The 25,119-nt window shown below is 46.3% G+C and overlaps 1 protein-coding gene across 3 annotated transcripts in view; it reads right to left on the bottom strand.

The window, feature by feature from the left end:
- Window positions 1-1,584: 1,584 nt before the first annotated feature.
- Window positions 1,585-25,119, bottom strand: part of PIGL (phosphatidylinositol glycan anchor biosynthesis class L) — a 77,320-nt gene continuing 53,785 nt past the window's right edge. For 2 of the 3 annotated variants that reach the window (XM_026521083.4, XM_026521085.4), the window contains exons 3-7: window positions 20,960-21,050; window positions 14,049-14,116; window positions 11,451-11,482; window positions 9,839-9,972; window positions 1,585-3,299 (exon numbers count right to left, since the gene is read on the bottom strand). In XM_026521083.4, the coding sequence (XP_026376868.1) occupies window positions 3,201-3,299; window positions 9,839-9,972; window positions 11,451-11,482; window positions 14,049-14,116; window positions 20,960-21,050 (424 nt within the window). In that variant the 3' untranslated portion in view covers window positions 1,585-3,200. The remainder of the gene's footprint in view (window positions 3,300-9,838; window positions 9,973-11,450; window positions 11,483-14,048; window positions 14,117-20,959; window positions 21,051-25,119) is intronic. The other variant, XM_026521084.4, reaches the window with a different exon arrangement.

Here is a 25,119-nt window from a genome sequence, read left to right as displayed (position 1 = left end):
TTGAATAGTTTCATGGTATCTATTTTACTGGTGTGCCCACATTTATTTCGGCAATCCTTAATTGACAGACATCTGGACTGGCTCAGTATTTTACTATTATAAAGTGTTTCAGGGGGGCGCCTGGGTAGCGCAGTCGTTAAAGCGTCTGCCTTCGGCTCAGGGCGTGATCCCGGCGTTATGGGATCGAGCCCCACATCGGGCTCCTCCGCGATGAGCCTGCTTCTTCCTCTCCCACTCCCCCTGCTGTGTTCCCTCTCTCGCTGGCTGTCTCTCTGTCACATAAATAAATAAAATCTTTAAAAAAAAAATAAAATAAAATAAAGTGTTTCAGGGTCCCTTACATACCTCCTTTGACACACGTAAATCTATCGTGTAAATTACCGGAAGTGGAAATGGTGGATCAGAGGGTACGTAACTTTACTAGAAATTGCCATCTTGCTCTCCACAGAGTCTCTAACATTGCGTGCCTGTCCGTAGTGTATAAATAGCTAGCTTCTCTTTAATGAATCATTTCCATACAGAATTGAGACTAATGTGGCTATACACATTTAAAAAAAAAAAGATTTTATTTATTTATTTGAAAGAGAGAGAGAACACAAAAGCAGGGGGGAGGGGCAAGGGAAAGGGACAAGCAGACTCCTAGCTAAGTGGGGAGCCCAATATGGGGCTCGATCCCAGCACCCTGAGATCATGATCTGACCTGAAGTCAAACACTTAACCAACTGAACCATCCAGGCATTCCCAGCTATACACATTTTTTAAGCTTTACATTATATCAGAAGTGTTTAATCACATCAAAACTACTCATAAAGAACAAAATCCTTTAAAATTATACATGTTCATTTTAGGAAGATAAACTTACTAACTAGTAATTACTTCTTTTTTTTATTTTTATTTTTTTAAAGATTTTATTTATTTATTTGACAGAGAGAGACAGCCAGCGAGAGAGGGAACACAAGCAGGGGGAGTGGGAGAGGAAGAAGCAGGCTCCTAGCGGAGAAGCCTGATGTGGGGCTCGATCTCAGAACGCTGGGATCACGCCCTGAGCCGAAGGCAGACGCTTAACGGCTGCGCCACCCAGGCGCCCCCCCCCCTTTTTTAAAGCAAGCTCTGCACCCAACATGGGGCTTGAACTCAAGATACCCCAATATCAAGTCCCATCTATTTCTCTCTATCTATACACTTTTATGTATTTGTATACACACACACATATTTATTTGTGTATGTATGTTTATGTAACTAAAATGAGATTGTACCATTCCTAACCTGCTTTCTAAAATTTAATGTATCAGGGCACCTGGGTGGCTCAGTCGTTAAGCGTCCGCCTTCCGCTCAGGTCATGATCCCAGGGTCCTGGGATAGAGTCCCCCATCAGGTTCCCTGCTCAGTGGGGAGTCTGCTTCTCCCTCTCCCTCTGCCTGCTGCTCCCTCTGCTTGTGCTCACTCTCTCTCTGTCAAATAAATAAAAATAAAATCTTAAAAAATATTTTTAATATATCGTAAACACTCTTCCTTGTTACTAAATATGATTGCATCACTGGATTTTTCTCATTGTGCTATTATAAATAATACTGGGATGATGTCTGTATATATAATTATAATTTTAATTTTTAAAGTATGTCCTTAGGTCACAGGGCTTGGGTATTTTATAAGGTCTTAATACATATGGAGACTTGCAGTCCGGAGAGGCTGGTCCAGTGCCTGTCTTCTCAGGAGCAGGACGGGAGGCAACTTGTCCCCCCCGCTCCCCCACCAACCAGCATCAGGGGCTGATTTCTTCTTAGTTTCTATGGAGGCTATTAGGAGCTACTGACTGACAGTTTTTAAGTAGACAGATAACCAGATTTGCATTTCGACTCTAGCTTCAGGGCCTGATAGCTTGGTCGGTCCCATCTGGCCTCTAGGAGGCATTCAAGAGAGCAGGTCCCTAACCTGTTGCTATGGAGACAGCAACGCAGGCCTTCCTCCGACTGATGCACAGAGAGGACACTCCCTGGACAATGCACACCAAAGTCCTTTCTGTGTCAGGACTTCAACTTCTGCGAGTCCCTCTGCGTTAGGCCTGCTTATTCCGTAGATCTCGGAACACCAGCGGCTCATCTTTCCCGAGCCCTGACTGCGCGCCAGACCCTTTACCCGCCGCCTACCCGGCGTCATCCCCTCTGAGCTCGGTACCAGGACTGCACTCCATTCCGCACGCGAGAGAACTGAGTCAGAGAGAGGTTACACACCTTGTCCGTAGCTACATGGTTGGTAAATTTGGCCTCACACCAGAATGTGCCTGTGCCCTTGACCCCTGAGCGTCCCTGCCTCAGGCCACTTCCTGGACCGTTGGTGAGACCTCGGGAGTAGCTTCCAGGCCAGACCCCTCAGATGGCTTGTGTCTGTAGCACAATTTTAAGACACCAGTTTTTTCAGTGTTAAAAACAACAACGACAATAACAGCAACAACAACACACAACTGTTCCAGATTTCCCTTCCTATTTCCTGCTTCCCTCAAAAGACGGGGAGCTGAGATATTTGATCGTAAGCTTCTCCGGCCCGGGCCCCCATCATAACAGTCTCAGTAGGAGATGCTGGGCCTGGCGTTCGGACTCTGGGAGCCCCAGTCAATTGAACGACAGTGGTGTTAAGTAGAGAAGCTTCCCCTGGATTCAAATCTGATACACAGGCCACAACGTCAATCAAAGGAGTCATGGTTGAACTCATTCAATATATAGACTGTGCGCGTATGAGTGTGTGTGCACGCGTGTGTATGTGTGTGTGTGTGTGTTTGGCGAGCCTGCTTTGGAAACAACATAAATACCGCCTGGGGCACCGGCGCAGCGATTCCAGAGCACGTTTCGGAGCATTTACAATCAGCAGGTCTGTGCTAGGCGCCTGACCTACATCGTGCCATTATGTAACCTGTTCCTCAGGAGAACGTGAGAAGCTAGCAGGCTGGCTGTTATCATCCTTGGGTTCGTTTGGTTTGGGCTGCTGTGGGGTTTTTTCCCCAGAGCAGGAAGCCGACGTTGGGACAACCCATTGGCCTGCATGGCCCCCCTTTCGTTAGAGCCTCACAGCACGGGCCCGCAGAGGCCTCCCCACACGGGGATCTCCTTTGGTCCAGGGTGGTCGGCCAGCTCAGGGCCCGGCCCCAGGCTTTCCGGTCTCTGCTTCTCCTTGGCGTTCCTTGGGTCAGAAGACTCTCCAAGGCTTCAGAGGAAGTGCAGGGAGTTGATTCTCATGTACCTGGAGAAGAGCACGTAGAGGCGGCGAAACCAGAGCAGCTGGCTGCGATGGCAGGACATGGCTCTCTAGGAGAAGCAGAGAGGCCCCGTCATGGAACGCACGCACTGTCTCAGGCCTTCTTTCCTCACCTGGAGTTCCTCCTCCCACGAGCACACCTCACGCTGTAGCCTACTCCGGCTTCCCCCTGGGACGCGTGAACTTCTCTGGATGGGCCTCCGATTGCTGCCTCCCCTGTCCCGTCTCTTACTGACAACCCAGTGATACAATCACATGAGGCTAACGGCGGCCATAGCACGTGGTCGGTCTCCGTGCACGACCTTGATTTAGACAGCACAGCTGGTATCCGGAGCCAGAGCCACGTGAAGGACTCGGAAGCCCACATTCTTAATTACCGTGCTCCGCTACGTGGCACAGATCACACGTTCGGGGAGGGTTTATGGGAAGCAAGCTAGAATACTGTGCTCAAGGTCCTCTGAGTTAGGTAAGCTGGGAGGAAGAGGAAGAGGAGGAGCAGAAAAAAGAAGACATGGACACATTCACACCAACGAGCACACATGGGTATGGGGTTCTCTTCGCCACAATGTTTACTGTCTTGTTATTCAGACCCAGCATAGTTCAGCTTTTTTTTTTTTTTAAAGATTTTATTTATTTATATGACAGAGACAGCCAGCTAGAGAGGGAACACGAGCAGAGGGAGTGGGAGAGGAAGAAGCAGGCTCCCAGCAGAAGAGCCTGATGTGGGGCTCGATCCCAGAACGCTGGGATCACGCCCTGAGCCAAAGGCAGACGCTTAACTGCTGTGCCACCCAGGTGCCCCCGTAGTTCAGCTTTTAAACCACAGATCATAGCGACTGATGTAACTAGATATAACATATATAAATGGTTCCTGCCTGTTTTGCTCTAAGTACCAAAAGTAAACTGCCTCTCGGAGCTATTATCATTGAAGACCTTTATGTAAAGAACTCATTTTATTTTATTTTTTTAAGAGTTTATTTATTTGTCAGAGAGAGCGCACAAGCAGGGAGAGTGGCAGGCAGAGGGAGAAGCAGCCCCCTCCCTGGGCAGGGAGCCTGACGCGGGGCTCGATCCCAGGACCCTGAGATCACAACCTGAGTGGAAGGCAGAGGCTTAACCGACTGAGCCACCCAGGCACCCCAAGAACTCATTTTATATTCATTGTCAGAATGCATGTGGCTATAGAGATGTAAATACACCTGTTAGGATAACCACAAGCCGTCAGTGATAAAGGTTAATATCACCATACGATGTATTCAGGCAAAATATTATATAGCATTGTTTCAACAGGACATACAACTAAATTTTTCAACTAAAAGCATTTTCAGAAACGAAATGGATGTGAAAACTTACAGAAGAGTGTTCACATTTTGAAGACCATAGTAAAAACAAAATGTTTATTTTATTTTATTTTTTAAAGATTTTCTTTATTTGTTAGAGAGAGAGAGAGAGCACAAGCAGGAGGAGGGGCAGGCAGAAGGAGAAGCAGGTCCCTGCCAAGCAAGGAGCCTGACATGGGACTTGATCCCAGGACCCCGGGAACACGACCCAAGCGGAGGCAGTCGCCCAACTGACCGAGCCACCCGGGCACATCCCCAAAATGTTTAGTTTAGAAAAACACTGAGAGAAGGGATGAACTTTGTAGTCCAGACACACTCGACTTGTCTATTTGTAACCGCTGCCAAGTCACATGGGTTTCCTACGTCATCTTGCCCCAAGTGGTCTAATTTTTAGGTCCCCTAACTTTCCAATGACTTTTCAGCACCCATTCAATAAAACAGGCACTTATTGTCAATTTGGTTTTTTTACAAACTGTTTTTCTATTAGTTTTCCAATGGAATACAAAATATCAAAATTGTTTCTATCCACCCCCCAACTTGAAGCATTTCCACTACATTTCCTTCAAAGATATGATTTTGCTGGTTATCCAGTACTGTATCATTCATCTGCTCAATATTAGTTCCTTTTTGACTATCATAATTCAGGACTATCATAAAATATGAACATTCTTGCTCATAAGTCTCTGTTTTGTTTTGTTTTTTTAAGATTTTATTTATTTACTCATTTGACAGAGATAGAGACAGCCAGCGAGAGAGGGAACACAAGCAGGGGGAGTGGGAGAGGAAGAAAAGCAGGCTCATAGCAGAGGAGCCTGACGTGGGGCTCGATCCCATAACGCCGGGATCACGCCCTGAGCCAAAGGCAGACGCTTAACTGCTGTGCCACCCAGGCGCCCCACTTGCTCATAAGTCTCTGAATACAGCTTTGCTCATTTCTTTAGGATAAGGTCCTCCAAATTAAAATGATTGAGTCAGAGTTAGTACAAACTTATTGAATTATACAAGTAATACATGATTATTTTAGAAATATTTTTATTATTTAATTATTTATTTTTAAAGTAAACTCTGTGTTCAATGTGGAGCTCAAACTTATGACCCCGAGATCAAGAGTTGAATGCTTTACGACTGAGCCAGCGAGGTGCCCCTGTAACCTGTTTGTTTTTACTTAATGTATCAAGAATATCAAAAGGTGGGGCGTCTGGCTGGCTGTCGGATAAGCTTCTGCCTTCGGCTCAGGTCATGATCTCAGGGTCGTGAGATCGAGCCCCATGTCGGGCTCTGCATTCAGTGCGGAGTCCGCTTGAGATTCTCTCTCCCTCTCCCTCTGTCCTTCCTGCGAGCTCTCGCTCTCTCTAAAATAAATTAATTAATTAAAAAAAAAGCAAAAAACTCCAAAAAAACCCCACCCCACTTCGTCAAGGACTGAAATAATTGCATTCTGGACATTCAAAGGCTAAGTAGAAGAAAAACCACCTTAATGAAGAAAAAACTATGAAATTAAAAAAAAAAAGGAAGTGAAACAATAGGTGGACATAAAAGAAAAAATGAAAAATTTTGGAAATGAAAACAAAACAGAGAACAGATGTGAAAGAATAATTAGGAGCCACAAAGCACAGATTAAGAGTCCTCAGTGTACATTCAGTAGGAACCCAGGAAGAGAACGGAGGGAACGTCACACAAGGGCTGTTGGAAGAGATAATAGGTGAGGATTTTGAAGAAGTGCCGACAGACAAGGGTCCCCACTTCGAGATGCGAAGCAGAATAAAGATGAACAAAGCTACCCTACACGTACTGTAATAAGACTGCAGAACTCAGAAACAGAAAATGATCTTTTTAAAAAAAATATTTATTTATTTGAGAGGGGGCACAAGCTGGAGGAGCGGCAGAGGGAGAGGGAGCCCGATGCGGGACTCGATCCCAGGAACCCGGGATCATGACCTGAGCCACCCAGACGCCCCAAACACAAAGATAATCTTAAAAGTTAACATAGGGGCACCTGGGTGGCTCAACGGTTAAGCGTCTGCCTTCAGCTCAGGGCGTGATCCCGGCGTCATGGGATCGAGCCCCACATCAGGCTCCTCCGCTATGAGCCTGCTTCTTCCTCTCCCACTCCCCCTGCTTGTGTTCCCTCTCTCACTGGCTGTCTCTATCTCTGTCAAATAAACAAATAGAATCTTTAAAAAAATAAAAAAATATAAGAAAAATAAATAAAAAATAATAAAAGTTAACATAAAAGAGATTAACTGCACATGAGTAATAACATCACACTGACAGTGGGCTCCCGTTGCCAAAGGATGAGGACGGGAGTTACATCTTCAAACATGCAGAAGGAAAATAGCTCAAATTAAACCTTTATTTCCAGCTAGACTCATTCAGAAGAGGACATGCAAACACTCAAAGGCTAAGCGAAGTTGCCTTCCTTAGACATTCACTGAAAAATTGCTAAAGAATCTGCATCAACAAAAAGTGAAGGCAGAGGTAATATGCAGGATGTAAGAAATAGGGAGGGCCAGGAATCCACTGTATATCAGTAATGATATTGTAAAGTACAGTACCAGGGCGCCTGGGTCGTGCAGTCAGTTAAGCATCCGACTGTCGGTTCTGGCTCCGGTCATGATCTCAGGGTCCTGGGATCAAGGCCGATGCTGGCTCCCTGCTCAGCGGGGAGTCTGTTTCTCCCTCTCCTTCTGTCCCTCCCCACACTCATACTCTCGTGCTCTCTCTCTCAAATAGATAAATAAAATATTTTTAAAACATTAAGAAATGAAAATGACAAGAGTTTAAAGATAAAGGTATTAAAAAGTCCCATGTTGGGTGTGGAGCCAACTTAAAGAAAAAAAATAACAAAGGTATTTAAAGAAGATGAGCCAAGCGGATGCAAGTCCAAGAAAGCTATCAGAGCAATGTTAAGATCCGAACAGAATTTAAGGCAAGACCATTCATAATGAGAGACATAGCATAATAAAAGGAAGAGTCTACTAAGAAGATATAACAACCTTGATCTTTTTGTGCACCAGACACAAATAAAGCCAACACAAAGACAAACGGACAAATGCAAACTCAGGGTAGGAGACCTCATACTTGCATCATAAAGTAACAGATCAAAAGGTTTAAAAAGTAGTTAGAATGTACAAGTTGTGGGGCGCCTGGGTGGTGCAGTCGTTAAGCGTCTGCCTTAGGCTCAGGGCCTGATCCCAGGGTCCTGGGATCGAGCCCCGCATTGGGCTCCCTGCTCTGCTGGGAGCCTGCTTCTTCCTCTCCCACTCCCCCTGCTTGTGTTCCCTCTCTTGCTGGCTGTCTCTCTCTATGTCAAATAAATAAATAAAATCTTAAAAAAAAAAAAAAAAGAATGTACAAGTTGTGACCGAAATATGTACTAACCTTGATCTACTGGTTATATCTAGAATCTGAGATGCAGTCAGTAGAGCACACACATTCTTTTTAGATAAACGTGTTAACATTTACAAAAACTGATCATAAAGTAGGTCATTCACTAAGGAATTCTCAGTAAGTTTCTAAAAACCAGTATTACAGGAGTGCCTGGGTCGCTTGGTTGGTTAAGCGACTGCCTTCAGCTCAGGTCATGATCCCGGGGTCCCGGGATCAAGCCTGGCATCGGGCTCCGTGCTCGGCGGGAAGCCTGCTTCTCCCTCTCCCACTCCCCCTGCTTGTGTTCCCTCTCTCGCTGTGTCTCTCTGTCAAATAAATAAAATCTTAAAAAAAAAAAAAATAAACAGTAACATCATCAACAAAAAGCACAAAAATGAGAACAATGTGGCACCAAATATACAACGGAAAGGATACTTGTTCGCCATATGAGAGCTGCAACAAGAAGGCAGAGGGCACCTTGTTCAACTCAGTTGGGAACCTGCATGTGTGCGTCAGTGGCAACTTAAAGCTTTTCACTGCCCTGCAAATACTCATGTCCACAAGTGACCACAAAAGGACTGTATCAATTTCGGGGTAACAAGTAAATTTTAGCATGTGGGCACATTTACAAATATGGAACCTACGGATAATGAGGACTGACCCTATATAGACACACATACGCGTTTGTGAACTCTAAAACACACCCTTAAAAACCTCGTGTATTAAAGAGGAACTCACAACGGAAACTATAAGTTACTTATAACTGAGTGACAGTAGAAGTATGTATCACAACTTGTCGGGTGCAGCTAAAGGAATACTTCAAGGAAAATTAATAGTATTAGAGAGTATTTTTAAAAAATGATTGAAAACAGAAAAAAAAGCTAACCTTTTCACTCCAAGAAATTAAAAAAAAAAGTAACAACGTAAAACCTGAATAAAGTAGAAAGGCAAAAATAAAGAACAGACATGAATGAGCTATCAAATAAAACAGAGGAGAATTCACGTTTCTGGTCAGTGTTGCACTCTCAGTATCTAGCAAAGTGCCTCTTAGTAGGTATAAATGTTTATTGCAGACAGTCCAGAAAATAAAGTTAAGCAAAATAAATAATAATAATGATAATAATGATAATAATTATTATTACCCTCAGTTCTCTTAGTTTTACTCATTGCTATTCTGCCCTCCCCAGTAGACTTAAGGCAGCTGGGGTCACACCAGGAGGCAGACTGGAACAATTCTCCTTAACTGCTTGGTCCCTAACTCCATGGTTTTCAGAATCACCCGCCCGACCGATAGCTAAGAGTTTTCGCTATGAGGGCCTCACTGGACCTGACATTTCCTCAATAGGCAAATAAGCCTCTGGTGGTCTATCCTATTGGCTCTTTACAGAGGTTCCTGGCAGGTCTGAGTTCCTCTGTGAACCTCCATGCCGCGGAATGCAGGCACCCATTACAATGCTAATGCATCATGACATAGAAGAAAACGGTCATAATCTTGTTAGAACAGGTTTTAAACAGTAGGCACCATGTGATCCCATTAAAAAATACATATATATTAACAATGATTATCTCTGAGTGGTGGCATTCAGGGTAATTTGTATTGATTATCTTTATTTTCTTCTTGATGCTTTTATATAAAGTATTTCTACATGTTCTACAACGAGCATGTATTTTTACTTTTAAAAAAGCCTGTGTTCTGTTTATGATCAGAAAAAAGGGTGAAAGTCCTTGATAATCTATGACTGTCAAGGTCAAGCTGGGATAGTCCCAACACTCAGATGCTGAACCACTATGCAAGGTCTTTGTTTAGGGGTCATGAGGAGGCGGGGGGGCTCTGGGACACAGATCTGGAGGGAGGCTGTCTGGGAATTCACAATCCTCACCTTGGCCTGTGCCACTTCTTTGCTGGTGAGCACGAAGAGGACATCCCGGGTATGAAGCAGAGCAAAGGGCAGGTCCAGAAGGGAGATGTACTTACGGAACACATTGACTGACCGAAGCGTGAGCACGGAGCACCCTGGGTGGGGGAAGCAGAGAGGCGAGAAGCGAAGAGTCTAGTTGCTTCCAGGCAGATTTTTCAGAGCACCCTCCCCCTCCCTTGGGGCTCAGGGCAGGGCAGGGCAGGACCGTGGCCATGGAGTTGCTCTTTGCTCATCATTCTCCCAGACAGGAAGAGTGAAAGGACCACAGAACACGTGGCCGGCTGCCCTCTACTCGCGACAAGCCCTAGCAAGATAAGGTTGGTTGCTAGAGGTTGGAAACTGGCTACCTCAAGGTCAGGGGAAAGGTGATGAATACCAGAATTTCGGGATTGGGAGGCAAGAGACCCAGTTTCTGCTCTGACACTCAAGACCTGACAGACTCGGGAAAGTCCCTTCAGCTGAGACTCAGTTCCCTCATCTCTAAAGTGGTGTTGACAGTGTGGGAGCGTGTCTTACAGGGTTGATATCAGCCCACTCAGAAAGAACACGCTCGGCTGTGTTTTCACATGCTTCAACTTCATATCACTCCTGAGGGATGTCTACTATTCCCACTGACAGACCAGAAATTGGTCCAGAGAGTTAAGCGTCAGTGTCACACAGTAAATGGCCAAGGAGGGGTCAAACACCTTCTAACTCAAGCAGGTTAACCCATCAAGCACCCATTTACAGCCTGGCTAAGTAATTGGGGGCTGGGATGTGAGTTTAGATGGACAGACTGAAAGACCACTGGGGGTAAAAAGAGACCCACCTGGGGAGAAAGCTAGACAGATGAGCAGGCAAGGTCTGCTGAAGGGACAAGGGTGGGCACCTAATTTCATGTGTCCACTTGACTGGGTCACAGGGTACCCAGATATTTGGCTGATTATTTCTGGGTGTGCCTGGGAGGGTGTTTTTGGATGAGACTAGCATTTAAATCAGTGAACTCAGGAAAGCAGATTGCCCTCCCCAGTCTGGGGGGGGCATGGACCAATCCATTGAGGGCCTGAATAGAATAGGTGGAAGAAGGGTGAATTTGTTCTTTTCTGCTTGACTGTTGAGCTGAGATACTGGTCATCTCCTGCCCTTGGACTGGGATTTACACCACTGGCCCTCCTGCTTCTCAGGCCTTTGGACTCACACTGACGTACACCACCACCTTTCCTGGGTCCCCAGTTTGCAGACGGCAGATTGTGGGACTTCTCAGCCTCTGTACTTGTGTGAGCCAAGTCCTTATAATAAGTCTCTTTTATATATGTATCTCCTATTGGTTCTGTTTTTCTAACACATTTCGCCTCCCTTCACACCCAGACGCTGCCTGGCTGGCATGGCACTTTCCAACGGATACAATCTGGTTTTAAAGCCTGAGGACCCACACGGATAGACACAGTCAGCTGGGTCAGGAAGAGTGTGGCCCAGCCTCCCCAGCCCCACCTCGGCTTGACCTAGGGCAGTTCTCCATATATTTACAAATTTCACCCAATAAGTTTCTTAGAGGGATAGTGACTAGCAGACTTTTGCAAAAGAGACAACTTACCTTTAGGTAACTTCCCTTCTGAATGCAGGGTCCTGGTGGAGGAAAGGACAGGAGTGACAGGGAGCAAGAATTCCTTTGCAGTTAACAGGAAGAGCCTTCAGAGTATAGGGGTCAAGGGCAGGGCTCTCCAACATGGGCCATGATGGCATGTAGATTACTTTGAGTTAAAAGCAATCAAAACCCAGCAAATTCAGGAGAACCACTTTGCACCCCCCCCAACCACCTTTTTTTTTTTTTTTTTTAAAGATTTTATTTATTTATTCGACAGAGATAGAGACAGCCAGAGAGAGAGGGAACACAAGCAGGGGGAGTGGGAGAGGAAGAAGCAGGCTCATAGCAGAGGAGCCTGATGTGGGGCTCGATCCCATAACGCCGGGATCATGACCTGAGCCGAAGGCAGACGCTTAACCGCTGTGCCACCCAGGCACCCCGCCCCCCAACCAACTAAACTTACATTGGAAAGGGGGCCTGTACCAGGAAGAGAACTAGTTGTAGAGATTCCTTTTCACCTAAGACACTTATGTGCATAACAGGGCCACCTTTGTTTTCCAAACATCTCCTATGACCTTCCTGCTAATGGTCTTCCTCTCCTTGTATCCCAGACTCCCATCCCGCTCCTGAGCTCAGGATGACATACACACCTCATGTTGCCTGACAGTCTCTGGAATTTCATGTTTGTGTAGATTACCCACAGGACAAAACTAAATTTTGTTTTCTCCTTTTAATCTCTCATGGAATTTAATTCTTAGTCTAGCTAGAGGAACCTTAGACAGAGGAATATTTCTTCCTCCCCAATAGCAGTAAGGCCTGCCAGACCCTATGATCCCTTTGTAGGTTTCTAGGCAGTTTCTTTTGCATCAGTCACCATTGGTGTGCCATTGGTCTGCAATCCCAGAAACCTGGCTACAGCTGAAGGGACAAGGGTGGGCACCTTCCCCAAGGTCAGCCTATCTGGGGGCTGAGCAATGGTTATGAAATGCTCTGGTCCAAGCTTTGCACCTAAGACATAAAGGTAACTACAATGGACTCTTCAAAGTTTTTCTCTTTTGAAATTGTAATGTGAGTGTGATAGGAGACTATTTTAAAATATTAATTGATATTTCTTCCCTAATAGTTCTTTCTCCTTTTCAACCTCCCCTGCTCCCACCTTCTCATAGTGACGGCCATTCTGTATTCCTTGCCTTAAAGGAATGTGAGGCCAATCCAAGAGCAATGAACTCCAACTCTCTTGCCTGCTTTTGTTTGAAAGCAGAGACGGAGAGAGATGGGATAAGTGGTCCCACCCCACCACCAACACACAGACAACATACTCCTATGAAATGGATTCCAGTTCTACTTCTGCCATTGTTCAGCCTGGCAGTGCTGGAAAAACCACTTCACTTTCTCAGTTAAATGAGGTGGTTGCACTTAATGGTAGGTGAGATCATTTCTAACTTTACATATTTCACTGCTCTAGTCTGAGAATGTTGGGCATGTTTACAAGAAGGTTATAAAGTAAGTCCTTCACTTCAAGTTGCCCCTTCCCTTCCCCAGGGCCTGGGCCAGGTCCACCACTCCTCCACTCAGGGCACCCAGGAGAAGTACTTCTCTAGAGGGTGGGAAACATGGTATATGTTTGTAAGTCCCTCAATATCTTTGAGGTGCATTTTTTTTTTTTACCAGTAAAATACAGATGGCTATCAGTAATATAGGGTGACGAAGAAGAACAAAAATGTTCCTATTACATATGTATATCTTCCTTCTCCAAAGAAAGAGTTGATATAGTGTACAAAATGTACAATGGGTGGGGCGCTTGGGTGGCACAGCAGTTAAGCGTCTGCCTTCGGCTCAGGGCGTGATACCAGCGTTACGGGATCGAGCCCCACATCAGGCTCCTCCACTAGGAGCCTGCTTCTTCCTCTCCCACTCCCCCTGCTTGTGTTCCCTCTCTCGCTGGCTGTCTCTATCTCTGTCAAATAAATAAATAAAATCTTAAAAAAAAAATGTACAATGGAAGATAACAAAAGAAATTAGAATACAAGGAGGAAAGGGATGCCTGGGTGGCTTAAGCATCTGCCTTTGGCTCAGGTCATGATCCCAGGGGTCCTGGGATCGAGCCCTGCATCAGGCTCCTTGCTCAGTGGGGACCCTGCTTCTCCCTCTGTCTGCCACTCCCCCTGCTTGTGCTCACTCTCTCTCTCTTTCTCTGACAAATAACTAAATAAAATCTTTTTAAAAAGGGAGGAAAAAGAAGATGAAGCCAAGAGGCACACTGATTTACAGAACTCAGTCCTTCAAATCTCCCCCATGTACTACATGGGGTTGAGAATTTGGCCCTAAAGCTCTCTGTGGCCAAAGCAAAGAGAGAAATAAGATGTTACCCCATTTTTCCGTAGGAGTTGAGGAGACAAAACAATAATAACTTAGGAAGGGATTTCTCACACAGAGGGCGTGGTGAGATGTAGTGAGTAATGTGGCCAGCACTGGCTCTCTGTACCTCAGTGGTCAGTTCCATGAGGCTCAGACAGTGGCGGGGGCGGGGGCAGGGAAGCGCTTTAGAAACCATCACCCTGAGCAAATGAACAGACCCTCTCCCACCTCCAACATGCAGAGTCGTACCTCACAGCCGCATACAGAGCAACGTGATTGCGGTGACCACTGACTCCCCCTGCATCGAAAGTCACCACCTGTAGAGAAACAGGGTGGTCACTCCTGACTGAATTCTTTCTCCGCCTCAATTTCCACAGAGCATCCCCATCCCTTCGGCAAGAAAAGGAGCACTCAGAACCCTGAAATATTTCCAATTCTGTGTTCGGAGCGGATCAGTGGGGTATAACCACTGCGTTGGCCAGTTGTGTGGACTGTGTGCGTGGGTTTTACTATTTACTCTTGTTCCGGGCCAGTGGAGCAGAGTGGAATTCGGCCATGATAGAAACCTGGGTTTAGAGTATCTTGGTTTCTTATCTCCCTGGCCATTTATTAGCACATTTCGTTTTCCTGGCTGGCTGCTGTGTGAACTTCGTTCTTGTAGATGCTGCCTGATTTATTTGGCCCCTTTTCCTTGTGCCTTACTGAGGGCACAAAGGCTTTGAGGGACAACGTCCACCATGCCCTGGGGTTAAAATCACAGAAGTCTATTTACTATCTACTTATTAATGATAAGCTTAGTCTGGGTTCCAACATTTCATTTCTGCACAGATGGATTAAGAAAAAAACCCAAATAAGTTTGAATAATAATCATGTTAGTTTGGATAATAAAAAGAAATATAAAAAAGAGAACAGGGACTCAGAAAAAGGAAAAGGAGTGGCTGGTTAGGGGTAGTGGAAAGAGGCAAGCTGTCTGCAAGGAAAGAGGACTAAAGGGACCACAACTGGAATGGGTATAGGCTGAGAAGGACTTCCCCATTGGTCTTCCTATTTTAAATCATAAAATGTTGACTTCATGTATAGAGAACTCTCTGTTACAGTGAGAACAGTGAACCTCTACTGGGCACAGGTGGGGGGACGGGGGCTGTAAATTAAAAGAAAATTTAAAGTCCTGTCAACAGATCCTGATTCAAACAAGCTGTAAAAACAAGCACAAAAAAACATATTTATAACATGAGACTTTTGGAAATATAAAACACTGATATTAAGGACTTGTGAATGTTTAGATGTGACAATGGCATTATTGTTATGTTAATAAAGGACTCATTGTCTATAAGAAATGCATGCTAAAATATTTAAATATGAAATACGATGCCAGGGCGCCTGGGTGGCTCAGTTGGTTAAGCGTCTGCCTTCGGCTCAGGTCATGATCCCACGGTCCTGGCATCAAGTCCCACATCAGGCTCCGGAGCCTGCTTCTCTCCCTCTTCCTCTGCCTGCTGCTCCCCCTGCTTGTTCTTGCTCTCTCTCTGTCAAAATAAATAAATAAAATCTTTTTTTTTTTAAGATTTTATTTATTTATTTTGACAGAGAGAGACAGCCATCAAGAGAGGGAACACAAGCAGGGGGAGTGCGAGAGGAAGAAGCAGTTTCCTAGCGGAGAAGCCTGATGTGGGGCTCGATCTCAGAACGCCAGAATCACGCCCTGAGCCGAAGGCAGATGCTTAGCGACTGCACCACCCAGGCACCCCCAAAATCTTAAAAAAAAAAAAAAAAAAAAAATATATATATATATATATATATGGCCAAAGATTTGCTTCAAAATAATAGAGGAGGTGGGGGAGGTGAAGAGGTGTTTAAATGAAACTAATATTGACTGTGAGTTAATAATTACGGGAGCCGAGTGATAGGAACATGGAAGTTCATTAAACTATTCTCTCTAAAGTTGCAGGCTTGAAATTCTCCCTAATGGAAAATTAAAAAAAAAAAAAAAAAAGAGTTAAAGGGTTATAAAAAGTGAATCATGGACACGTGTCATTATTCAGTGGTCAAACCCCGTAGAATGCACAGTGCTAAAAGTAGACCCTCATGTAAACTATGGACTTGGGGGTGATGATGTGTCAATGTTGGTTTATCGATTGTAAAAAATTGTGGGGGACAAGGAGTTTCTGTGTACTTTTTGCTCAACTTTGCTGTGACCCTAAAACTACTCTAAAAAAAATACAGTCTATTAAAAAACGTAAACCGTGGGGCACGCGGCTGGCTCTATCGGTAGAGCATGTGACTCTTAATCTCAGGGTCGTGAGTTCAAGCCCCATGTCGGGCACAGAGCCTACTTAAAAAAAAAAAAAACCAAACCGAAAACAAAACGTGAAACCGTGTAACTCAAGTTACCTGTTCTGATCCCACTGTTGCATGGAACACAGTGTTGACTCAAGTCTACTCTTATCTCGGACCCTACTTAGCACCCCCCCCCCCCCCGCTGTTGGGTGGATCACAGAACCCCACTGCTGGAAGTTATTTCAAGGTTCAACTTGTTGGTCGTCTCATTTGCAAGATCAGAAAAGCAATACCTGCTCTGCCTTCCTCCCGGGGTTGAGGTGAAGACACAACAGCACATGGAAATGCTTACGAGTGTGTACGTACAACAGGAAAGCCTAGAGCGTCTCATCTCCAGGCCCGCTGCTGTCAGTAGAGTGTAATAGGGGGGCCAGTCATTACCCCGGCCATGCTGGAGAGCATTCCCTAGGTTAGGGGGGATTTGGGGCCCAGTGGCGCTCGGCTCAATCACTTTTGAAATTCTCCTAGGACTCTGTTTCTTCCTCATCCTGCATCTTCCTAGAGTCTCCCTCTTTCCTTCTGTCGCAAGGAGGGCTGAGCGGAATTGCATCCAGCTCCCTGGACTTTTGCAGATTTGTACGTTGCAACAGTGACCCTGCAGCTCTTTATAGAACTCCATCCCCCCCCCCGCCCCGAAGTTGTGGAAATCTCTGTTTGTTTGTTTTTTTAAAGATTTTATTTATTTATTTATTTATTTATTTATTTATTTATTTGACACAGAGAGAGAGACAGCCAGGGAGAGAGGGAACACTAGCAGGGGGAGTGGGAGAGGAAGAAGCAGACTTCCCAGTGGAGCAGGGAGCCTGATGTGGGACTTGATCCCAGGACTCTGGGATCACGCCCTGAGCTGAAGGCAGACGCTTAACGACTGAGCCACCCAGGCGCCCCTGGAAATCTCTGTTTAAATGAAATCTTACTCAGACCCCAGGAGGTAATGGTGGGGCTGCTCTGGTTTCTCTATGGTGGTGGTTCTCAACTGGGGGCAATGTTGCCCCAGGGACATCTGGTCATGTCTGGAGATAGATTTGTTGTGATGACTGAGGGGTGTTGCCACTGGGTAGAGAGGGGGGCTGTCAGTGGGGAGAAACCCACGATGCTGTTAAGCATCAGTACAAGGCACAGGACGGTCCCCCACAGCAAACAATGATGGGGCCCCAAATGTCACGGTGCCCTAAGGGAGCAGGGACTCGGTGTGTTTGGTTCACGGCTATCTCGCCAGTTCACAGCAAGTAGTGAATATCATATAGCAGGTGCTCAATAAGTATTTCTTGAATGAAAGGTCGAGATAGGGGTCAGGCCCCGGACCTTGCCTGCTTGCCACCGAAAGCCACTACTGAAGCCCTAGGCTGCTTTCTGTAGAGGGCAGCATTACAATGCTCTTCAAAGCCATGTCCTGGCAGCTCAGCAAACATGGCGGTGCCGGGACCAGATAGCACCCGGTTTCCTTCCATCTCACGGTGCTAACAACTGCAGAGCCAGCTTTCGGCTTGGACGGAGGAGAGCTTCCGGTATCATCCCAGCACAGCCCAGGTGAGAATCTATCTTCCCATATCTTAGCTCAGTGCTCCTCACTCTGTCTCTGCTTCCGTGTTTGTCTGCTCTCATTGTGCAGCCAATACTTCCGGTCTGGAGGGGGCACCTGAGCCCTCTGATCCTGCCACGGAGTGACTTCTCACCTGTCTACTACTCAGCCTTCGCCCCTGGCCCGGCAGGGCCTGTGGGACTGTGGGAAAGCCCATTTCCCTGCATCATGGGGGCCGAGCGTGATTATGGCCACTTGTGTCCACACTGGCAATGGTCACAGCGCGGCCTTACACTCCTGCTGTTGTATTAAGTGCAGGCCGGGGCAATCATTCCTCACTGCACCGTGATAGCCGAGAATCTCCTTATTCACAGCAAGGTGTGTGAAGGAGCTATTTTAAAATGGTTTCCTTCTGTATGGAAATTAAATCGATTCAGGATCGTCCTGACGATAAAGGCCCCTCACTCGCTGGAATGAACGTGAGCACCTCAGACAACAGGAAAGAGCCCCGGGCAGCCAGGTGGTAGCTAACCCCCTGGGCAGTCTGGGGACAAGCATGGTCTGGGGTCTGTTCTCGTTCTTGGGGATATAAAAATGTCATGGCGGTCCTTGCCTTCATGGGCCCTCCAACCTAGTTCAAAAGTCATGGTCTGTACTTCAGACCCCTCCCTGGATGCTCAGAGCTGTGGTCAGCTGTAACACGGTCTACAGTAGAAACCTGGCCCCTTGGCAAGGACCAATCCTGTGCACCAGTGTGCAGTACTCCCGGGCCAGACCAAAGGGGGCCAAGTTCAGAAAGACGGGAATTTATCTCACAAACGAAGTGACTGGGAAAACCAGCAGTTGTATGCACTGAAGCAGGGAAGGGATTAGAGTATTTGAGGACCGGTCCTGGGGAAGCCAGTCCTATGGGAAAACAGGGTCCCTGGGGGTATGGCAGCACAGTTCACACCCTCACCGTGTTCTTTCAGCCTGGCCCCCAAGACCAGCTCTGTCTCCACATCTGGGCTGTGGAGCCCTGATGAGTTCTGGCTGCACGGGCTGGGGTGGGATGGGCAAGAGAAGCAGGCAAACCCAGTCGGCAGGGCTGGGCCTTTGACTCTGAAGCCCGTGGACCCTTCCTTCCATCTTTCACACTCAGATCCTCTTGGAAAGTAAAGCTAGGAGGTGTAGGGCTGCCAGCTGTTGGTGGCCATTTTTTCCAGCCAGGAGAAAGAATGAAGCCAGAGTCCAGAGCACGATGGAGGACAGCCCCACCAGGAGCGGGGGCCCGCCTGCATCTCTGCCTGTACGTGAATCCGAGGGAGCCAGTCAGGTGCCCCTTTTGTCTGTGTGGATTATGTTTCAGTTGTGTTTCTGTCATGAGACAACAAGATGGTCTTCAGTAAACATAAATAAATAAATATAGGGGCGCCTGAGTGGCTCGGTGGGTTAAGTGTCTGCCTTCGGCTCAGGTCGTGATCTCAGAGTCCTGGGATCGAGTCCACATCAGGCTCCTTGCTCAGCGGGGAGCTTGCTTCTCCCTCTCCCTCTGCCTGCGGCTGCCCCTGGTTGTGCTCTCTCTCCCTCTGTCAAATGAATAAATAAGATTAAATTTTAAAAAATAATAAATAAAAATATGTGAACACCAAAAAAAAAAAAAAAAGGAAAGAGAAAAAGAAAAGAAAGGATGGAAGGAAGGAAGAAAAAAGCTACATGAAATATGCTGAAAGAAAAAGAAAAAAAACCAGAGCAGTCTGACCAATATGTCACCGAAAACCTGCTCTTAGGAAAGGTCTAATAGGGGCAACCGGGCTGGCCCAGTCAGTAGAGCATGGGACTCTTGATCTCAGAGTTATAAGTTCGAGACCCACGTTGGGTGTAGAGATTACTTTAAAAAAATCATAAAATCTGGGGCGCCTGGGTGGCTCAGTCGTTAAGCGTCTGCCTTCGGCTCAGGGCGTGATCCTGACGCTCTGGGATCGAGCCCCACATCAGGCTCTTGGCTGGGAGCCTGCTTCTTCCTCTCCCACTCCCCCTGCTTGTGTTCCCTCTCTCGCTGGCTGTCTCTCTCTCTGTCAAATAAATAAATAAAATCTTTTAAAAAAAAATCATAAAATCTTTAAAAAAAAAGAAAGTCTAATAAATCATTTCACTCAGTGAATTCAGCACTGTTTCTGCCAGCAGAACTCATGAAAACATAAACCAAAAGATTAGGGCTTTAAGTGGTAGAATTTTAGGCATTAACGCATGAAGGATTATTATTATCACTTTAGAGGTGGACAGTAAGTCTTCTCAGCGGCCTTAATGTCGACCACTGGGCAGGCTCGGTCCAGAGGATCCGGGCAGAGCTGAGATGGGGGCTCCCACCCTTGTTCACCTCTGCAAGGAAACATGAATCTCCACTGTTGCTCTAGCTCTGATATGTTCTCCCTGCAGTGCATGTGAATACAGCCTTGTGTTTTCCAGAATGAGAAACTGATGCTCAAAATCCTATCTTCACCCCTTGCTGACCTCAGGCAAGCTTCTCAGCCTCTGGAAAGCTGAGTTTCCTCAATGTCAGATGAGAATTCCAGTAATATCAGCCTTTTAAAGTTAAAACGGTCCCTTGCATATGAAAATGCTTGGTAAAAAGGTGTGAAGTTCTGTACAGAAAGGAGTCATACCTCGGGCTCCTGGGGCCCTGAGTTTTTCCAAGGCAGGACAGAGGTTGGGGTTGGGGATGGTTAAAGAGGACACAATTCGGAAAAAACCTCTTCCTCCACCTGAGACGGTTTGGTGACACAGTCTTACAAAAGGTGTGTTTGTTCCTCCGTAGGTTTATTTTTTTGTTTTTCTTTTTTAATATTTCATTTATTTTTATTATTTTTATTTTATTTCATATAAATATGTAAATCTATTTATAATAATTTATTTAAATAAATATATATTATATATAAATATATAAATAAATTTATAATTATTTAAATAAAATTTTTATTTATTATTTTCTAAAATACATTTTAAATATATTTATTATATTTACTTTTTAAAGATTCTACTTATTTATTTGAGAGAGTGAGCAAGAGGGAGAGACAGAACGAGTGGGGGGGAGAGGCAGGGGGAGAAGGAGAAGCAGACTCCTCGCTGAGCAGGGAGCCTGATGTGGGACTCAATCCCAGGACCCCGGGATGATGATCTGAGCCGAAGGCAGACGCTTAACCAACTGAGCCACCCAGGTGCTCCCTGCTCTGGAGGTTTAAGAGAGCTCTAGGGGAGGGCAGCCACAGGTAAAGGTGTGACCGGGATCCCAGCTTTGCATTCAGGGAGGGTGTCTGCTTACCAGGTTGATGCCGCTTGCTTCTATGTGCTGGAGGAGGACGCTAGCCACACGCTCTGTGTCCCACTGCACACCTGGGTCATCTGGGAAGTCCCTGGAAGGAAGAAACACCTTTTCTAATCAGGTGTGAACTTCTCCCTAAGCTCTGGTAGGTGTGTGCCTGTCCCGTGTTAGGAACTGTACGGGGCGGGGGGGCACCCTTAAGGATCCGGATTCAGTGAAAGAGGTAAGACTGAGAAACGTGACGCAAGTAGAAATCAGTGCACACCTCCACACAACACACTTTTGGAGCTTTGCGCTCGCGGCAGAGGGGAGGAGACAGACGCCAGGGAGACAAGGCTTGGATCTGAAGCTGGGGAGACGCATGGGTTAGGAACAAATGTGGACACACCGCAGAATGGTGTGAACCTTTACAAGAGTAAGAGCAATAGTGCCTTACGAGAAAGTACAAAGCTGTGTTACTTCATTTAAGCTCATGAACAGTGGGGGAAGGAGCCTTTCCAGGTGAAGTTATCTGACTTCAAGCCTGCTTGCAAGGTCGTGGGAGGTGGATTCGAACCCGGGCTTTCTGACTGTAGCGCCAAGATGTTCTAGCCCTAGGGAGCCAGCGACACCCTCCCTCCCACGGGGCTGCACCACAGTGGGGCTGGTCTCAGGGGCCGGGGTCTGCACTTTGTGTGTGTTTCCAGTCGGCCATACTGTAGCTCTATCCTCCTATGTCTCTTTGCTGCGCATCGACCGAGGGCATCACCTAGTATGAGGCCAAAGCCTCAATCTGACCTCAGTTGGAGGATATTATTGATGGTCTTTTTATTTGTTTATTGAATTTTAAAAATGTAATCTCTACTCCCAAAGTGGGGCTCGAACCCATGACCCCGAGATCAAGAGTAGCACGCTCCACCGACTGAGCCAGCCAGGCACCCCTATGCATAGACTTATAAATAGATACCCACCTCTCTCTGGCTCAGGTCCTGTGGCAACACCCACAGTGCTACTGAGAGGACACAGACTCTCTTTGCTCCCCACCAGACAAGCTGCTCTAACCTCTTTCTGGACAAAGACCACGCACTGACCGACTTCAGACTCTGTTCAGGGGAGAGTCACTGAAAGCTTTTCAGCAGGAAAATGACAGGAGCCTCGGCACTAAATAATGCATGTATTCCACCGCTTCACTGGCTACCTCTACCCAACCCCCGGGGTGCCTTCCAGAGAGGACAGCTTTATGCTTTTCTAAGCACTGTCCTGCCAGCCATCCCTGCAACTCTCATCATGTTCCTGCAGTGAGCAGGACAGACAGCTCGGCTGGTGGGGGGACGATGGGGGAAAGCGAGAAGGAAGGGAAGGACCTGTGCAAAGTCCAGCCTTGTTCTGTGGGAATGGAGCTGAATGTGGCGCGTGGAACGTGACTGACAGAGCAGAACAAGACTGCTGGACGGATACAGGAATCAGGGAAAACACCCTGGGGTGAAAACAGCTGCATACAAGCTCCTGGCTGGGAGGTCCACATGAAGGTATCCAGGCGTCATTTTGGAAAAGGAGTACATGGATAATATTCACATGGAGAAGCAGTCTAAGAGAAAGGGTGGGAGGATCGTTGCTAAGTCTACTACTTCTCAGTTCTGAGTGCTGAGAGATGACTCCCTGAGTAGGAAAGCTCATCGCCACCTTCATTTATCTTCAGAGAAGTGGGATCTGCTATTCTAGGGCTCTGTACTTGGAGTGGGCTCTGGGGCGACTCCATGCTATTCTGACCATGGATAAGGAAGGTGGTTATTTGGGGGCCTTTGGAATATAAATATCCCCTCGGGGCCCCTGGGTGGCTCAGTCAGCGAAGCGTCTGCCTTTGACTCAGGTCATGATCCCAGGGTCCTAGAATTGAGCCCTGCATCGGGCTCCCTGCTCAGCGGGGAGCCTGCTTCTCCCTCTCCCTCTGCCCCTCCCCTTGCTTGTGCTTGTGCCCTCTCCCTCTCTCTCTCTGAAATAAGTGGCTGATGTCTTTAAAAAAAATACATATATATATCTCCCCACTGTAATCTGGTGCATTTGATATGTCAGCATTGCTTTTGTGATGAGGTCCAAACCCCTCTTGGGCAGCTATTCAGCCCTTCAAGATTTTCCCCGATCTACCTCCCATTTTGATCCAGTTCATTTCTCTTTATTTGAGAGAGCAAATAAGGTAACACTTGAAAACCGTAAAGGGATATGTAAATGTCAGAGTAGTGGCTGCTATCAGAGCATTAGCTTAGGCCCTTCCAAAAAAAAAAAAAAAAAGGAAGACAGAAATCCCCCAACTCAGGAAGCCCCTTACAGAGCTCTTTACTGATTGTCTCCTGTAATGTTTAATGGAGACATATGAGATGACCCACTCAGGTAAAGCAAGAAATTACTAGAACATCTATCTTCTTCTATCTCTTTAAACTGCTACTTTGCAGCTATTTTTATAAGGTATCATATACTAACAGAGTTTAACACATATACAATTTAAATAAATAAGCCCACAAATATTGGAAGTGCGTACTCAGATTTTGTTTCTTTTGGGCAGGCGATCGTGGTCAAAAATGCTTGGAGATGACTAGTCTAATCTGTTCATCCTACATTTTACTTTATTTTTTCCTGGATATTTATTTATTTATTTTAAAGATTGTATTTATTTATTTTGAGAGAGAGAGATCTGCATGTGCCCGAGCAGGGGGGAGGGGCAGAGGGAGACTCCCTGCTGAGCAGAGAGCCCAACACCAAAAGATCCCAGGACCCAGGGATCATGACCTGAGCCAAAGGCAGACGCTTCACCGACTGAACCACCCAGGCACCCCCAATTATAATTTTTTACAGGGAAAGGGTAGAGATTAAATCAGCCAAAGGAAGAGATACATAGGGCAGACTGTGAGAGGGTTCTGAATGTGAACGATCTATTGTCCTCTCCCTGGGGAGTCAGGACACGTGGTTCTGCCAGCATTGATGTGTGACAACCCATGGGGAGTACTGCCAACCAGGGAAGCTCACTGCAGCTTTGGTGTTCAGAGTTTTTATCGGGGCTCCATTGCTTAGGCATGATCGATCAATTGATTGTCCATGTGGTTGACCTCAGCCTCCAAGCAGGCTGACCCTGCATGGCCCAAAGCCCCCGCCCTAAAACCCCAAAGATACTGCTATTAGGTTTGACTTTGCAGAAGTCAAAGGCAGATTACTTCGCAGAAGCCAAGGGCAAAGGCCAGATCTCTCTTTGGGCAAAGCCAAATTCTTTACTATCGGCCTTCCTTACATTCAGGAATCGTATTGAACTTTTCTATCAACTATGGCCTGGGCCAGGGACCCCTCTTAGCACCTGATTAGATACAGCATTTCTTTCTTTCTTCCTTTCTTCCTTTTTTTTTTTTTTTAAGATTTTATTTATTTATTTATTTGACAGAGAGAGAGAGAGAGAGAGAGAGAGAGAGAGAGAGGGAACACAAGCAGTGGGAGTGGAAGAGGGAGAAGCTGGCTCCCCACTGAGCAGGGAGCCCCATGCAGGGCTCGATCCCAGAACCCTGGGATCATGGCCCAAGCCAAAGGCAGACGCCCAACCGACTGAGCCACCCAGGCGTCCTGAGATACAGCATTTCTATTATTTTCTATTGCTTTCTGTGTCTCCCTTCCTAATGTCAAAATATGAGAAGAGACCTGTGTCTCACTCTTCTATTTCTCCTGTGGAACTGGGTACAATCCAAGTCAAAGAACAATTTATTTGAATAAACAATAAGTAAATGAGCTTCGGCCATGAGCAAGGAATTGTATCAAGGGGCTTAATAAGCACCAGCTGGTTGACAGAAGTAGCCTCTCTTGGGCTGAGCCAAAGGTGGCTATACCAGCCTTTGGGGCTGGAACACACGAGTAAGAGGTTTGGAAGACAGCAACTTTATAAAACAGATTAGGCGCCAAAAAATGTATGAATTGTGTACGGGAGCGAGGCGTCCCAGTGGGATCACCACCCCTCCAGACAGGGAAATAAAAAATTTGACACTGGGAACCTTCAAACAGATACAAAAATGACTCTTTCAGACCAACTACCCGAGTGTTCTTTGCCCAAAATCCAACCCTCATCAACTCAAGGCTTGAGTCCAAGTAATAACATTCGCTGTTCCTCTCTTGTCTGATAGATGAACGATTCTGCCTTAGATAAACAT

This window comes from Ursus arctos, unplaced genomic scaffold, assembly GCF_023065955.2.
Source record: "Ursus arctos isolate Adak ecotype North America unplaced genomic scaffold, UrsArc2.0 scaffold_14, whole genome shotgun sequence".
Classification (NCBI taxonomy): domain Eukaryota; kingdom Metazoa; phylum Chordata; class Mammalia; order Carnivora; family Ursidae; genus Ursus; species Ursus arctos.
Note: the sequence above shows the minus strand (reverse complement) of the source record. Positions and strands in the feature narration are given on the sequence as shown.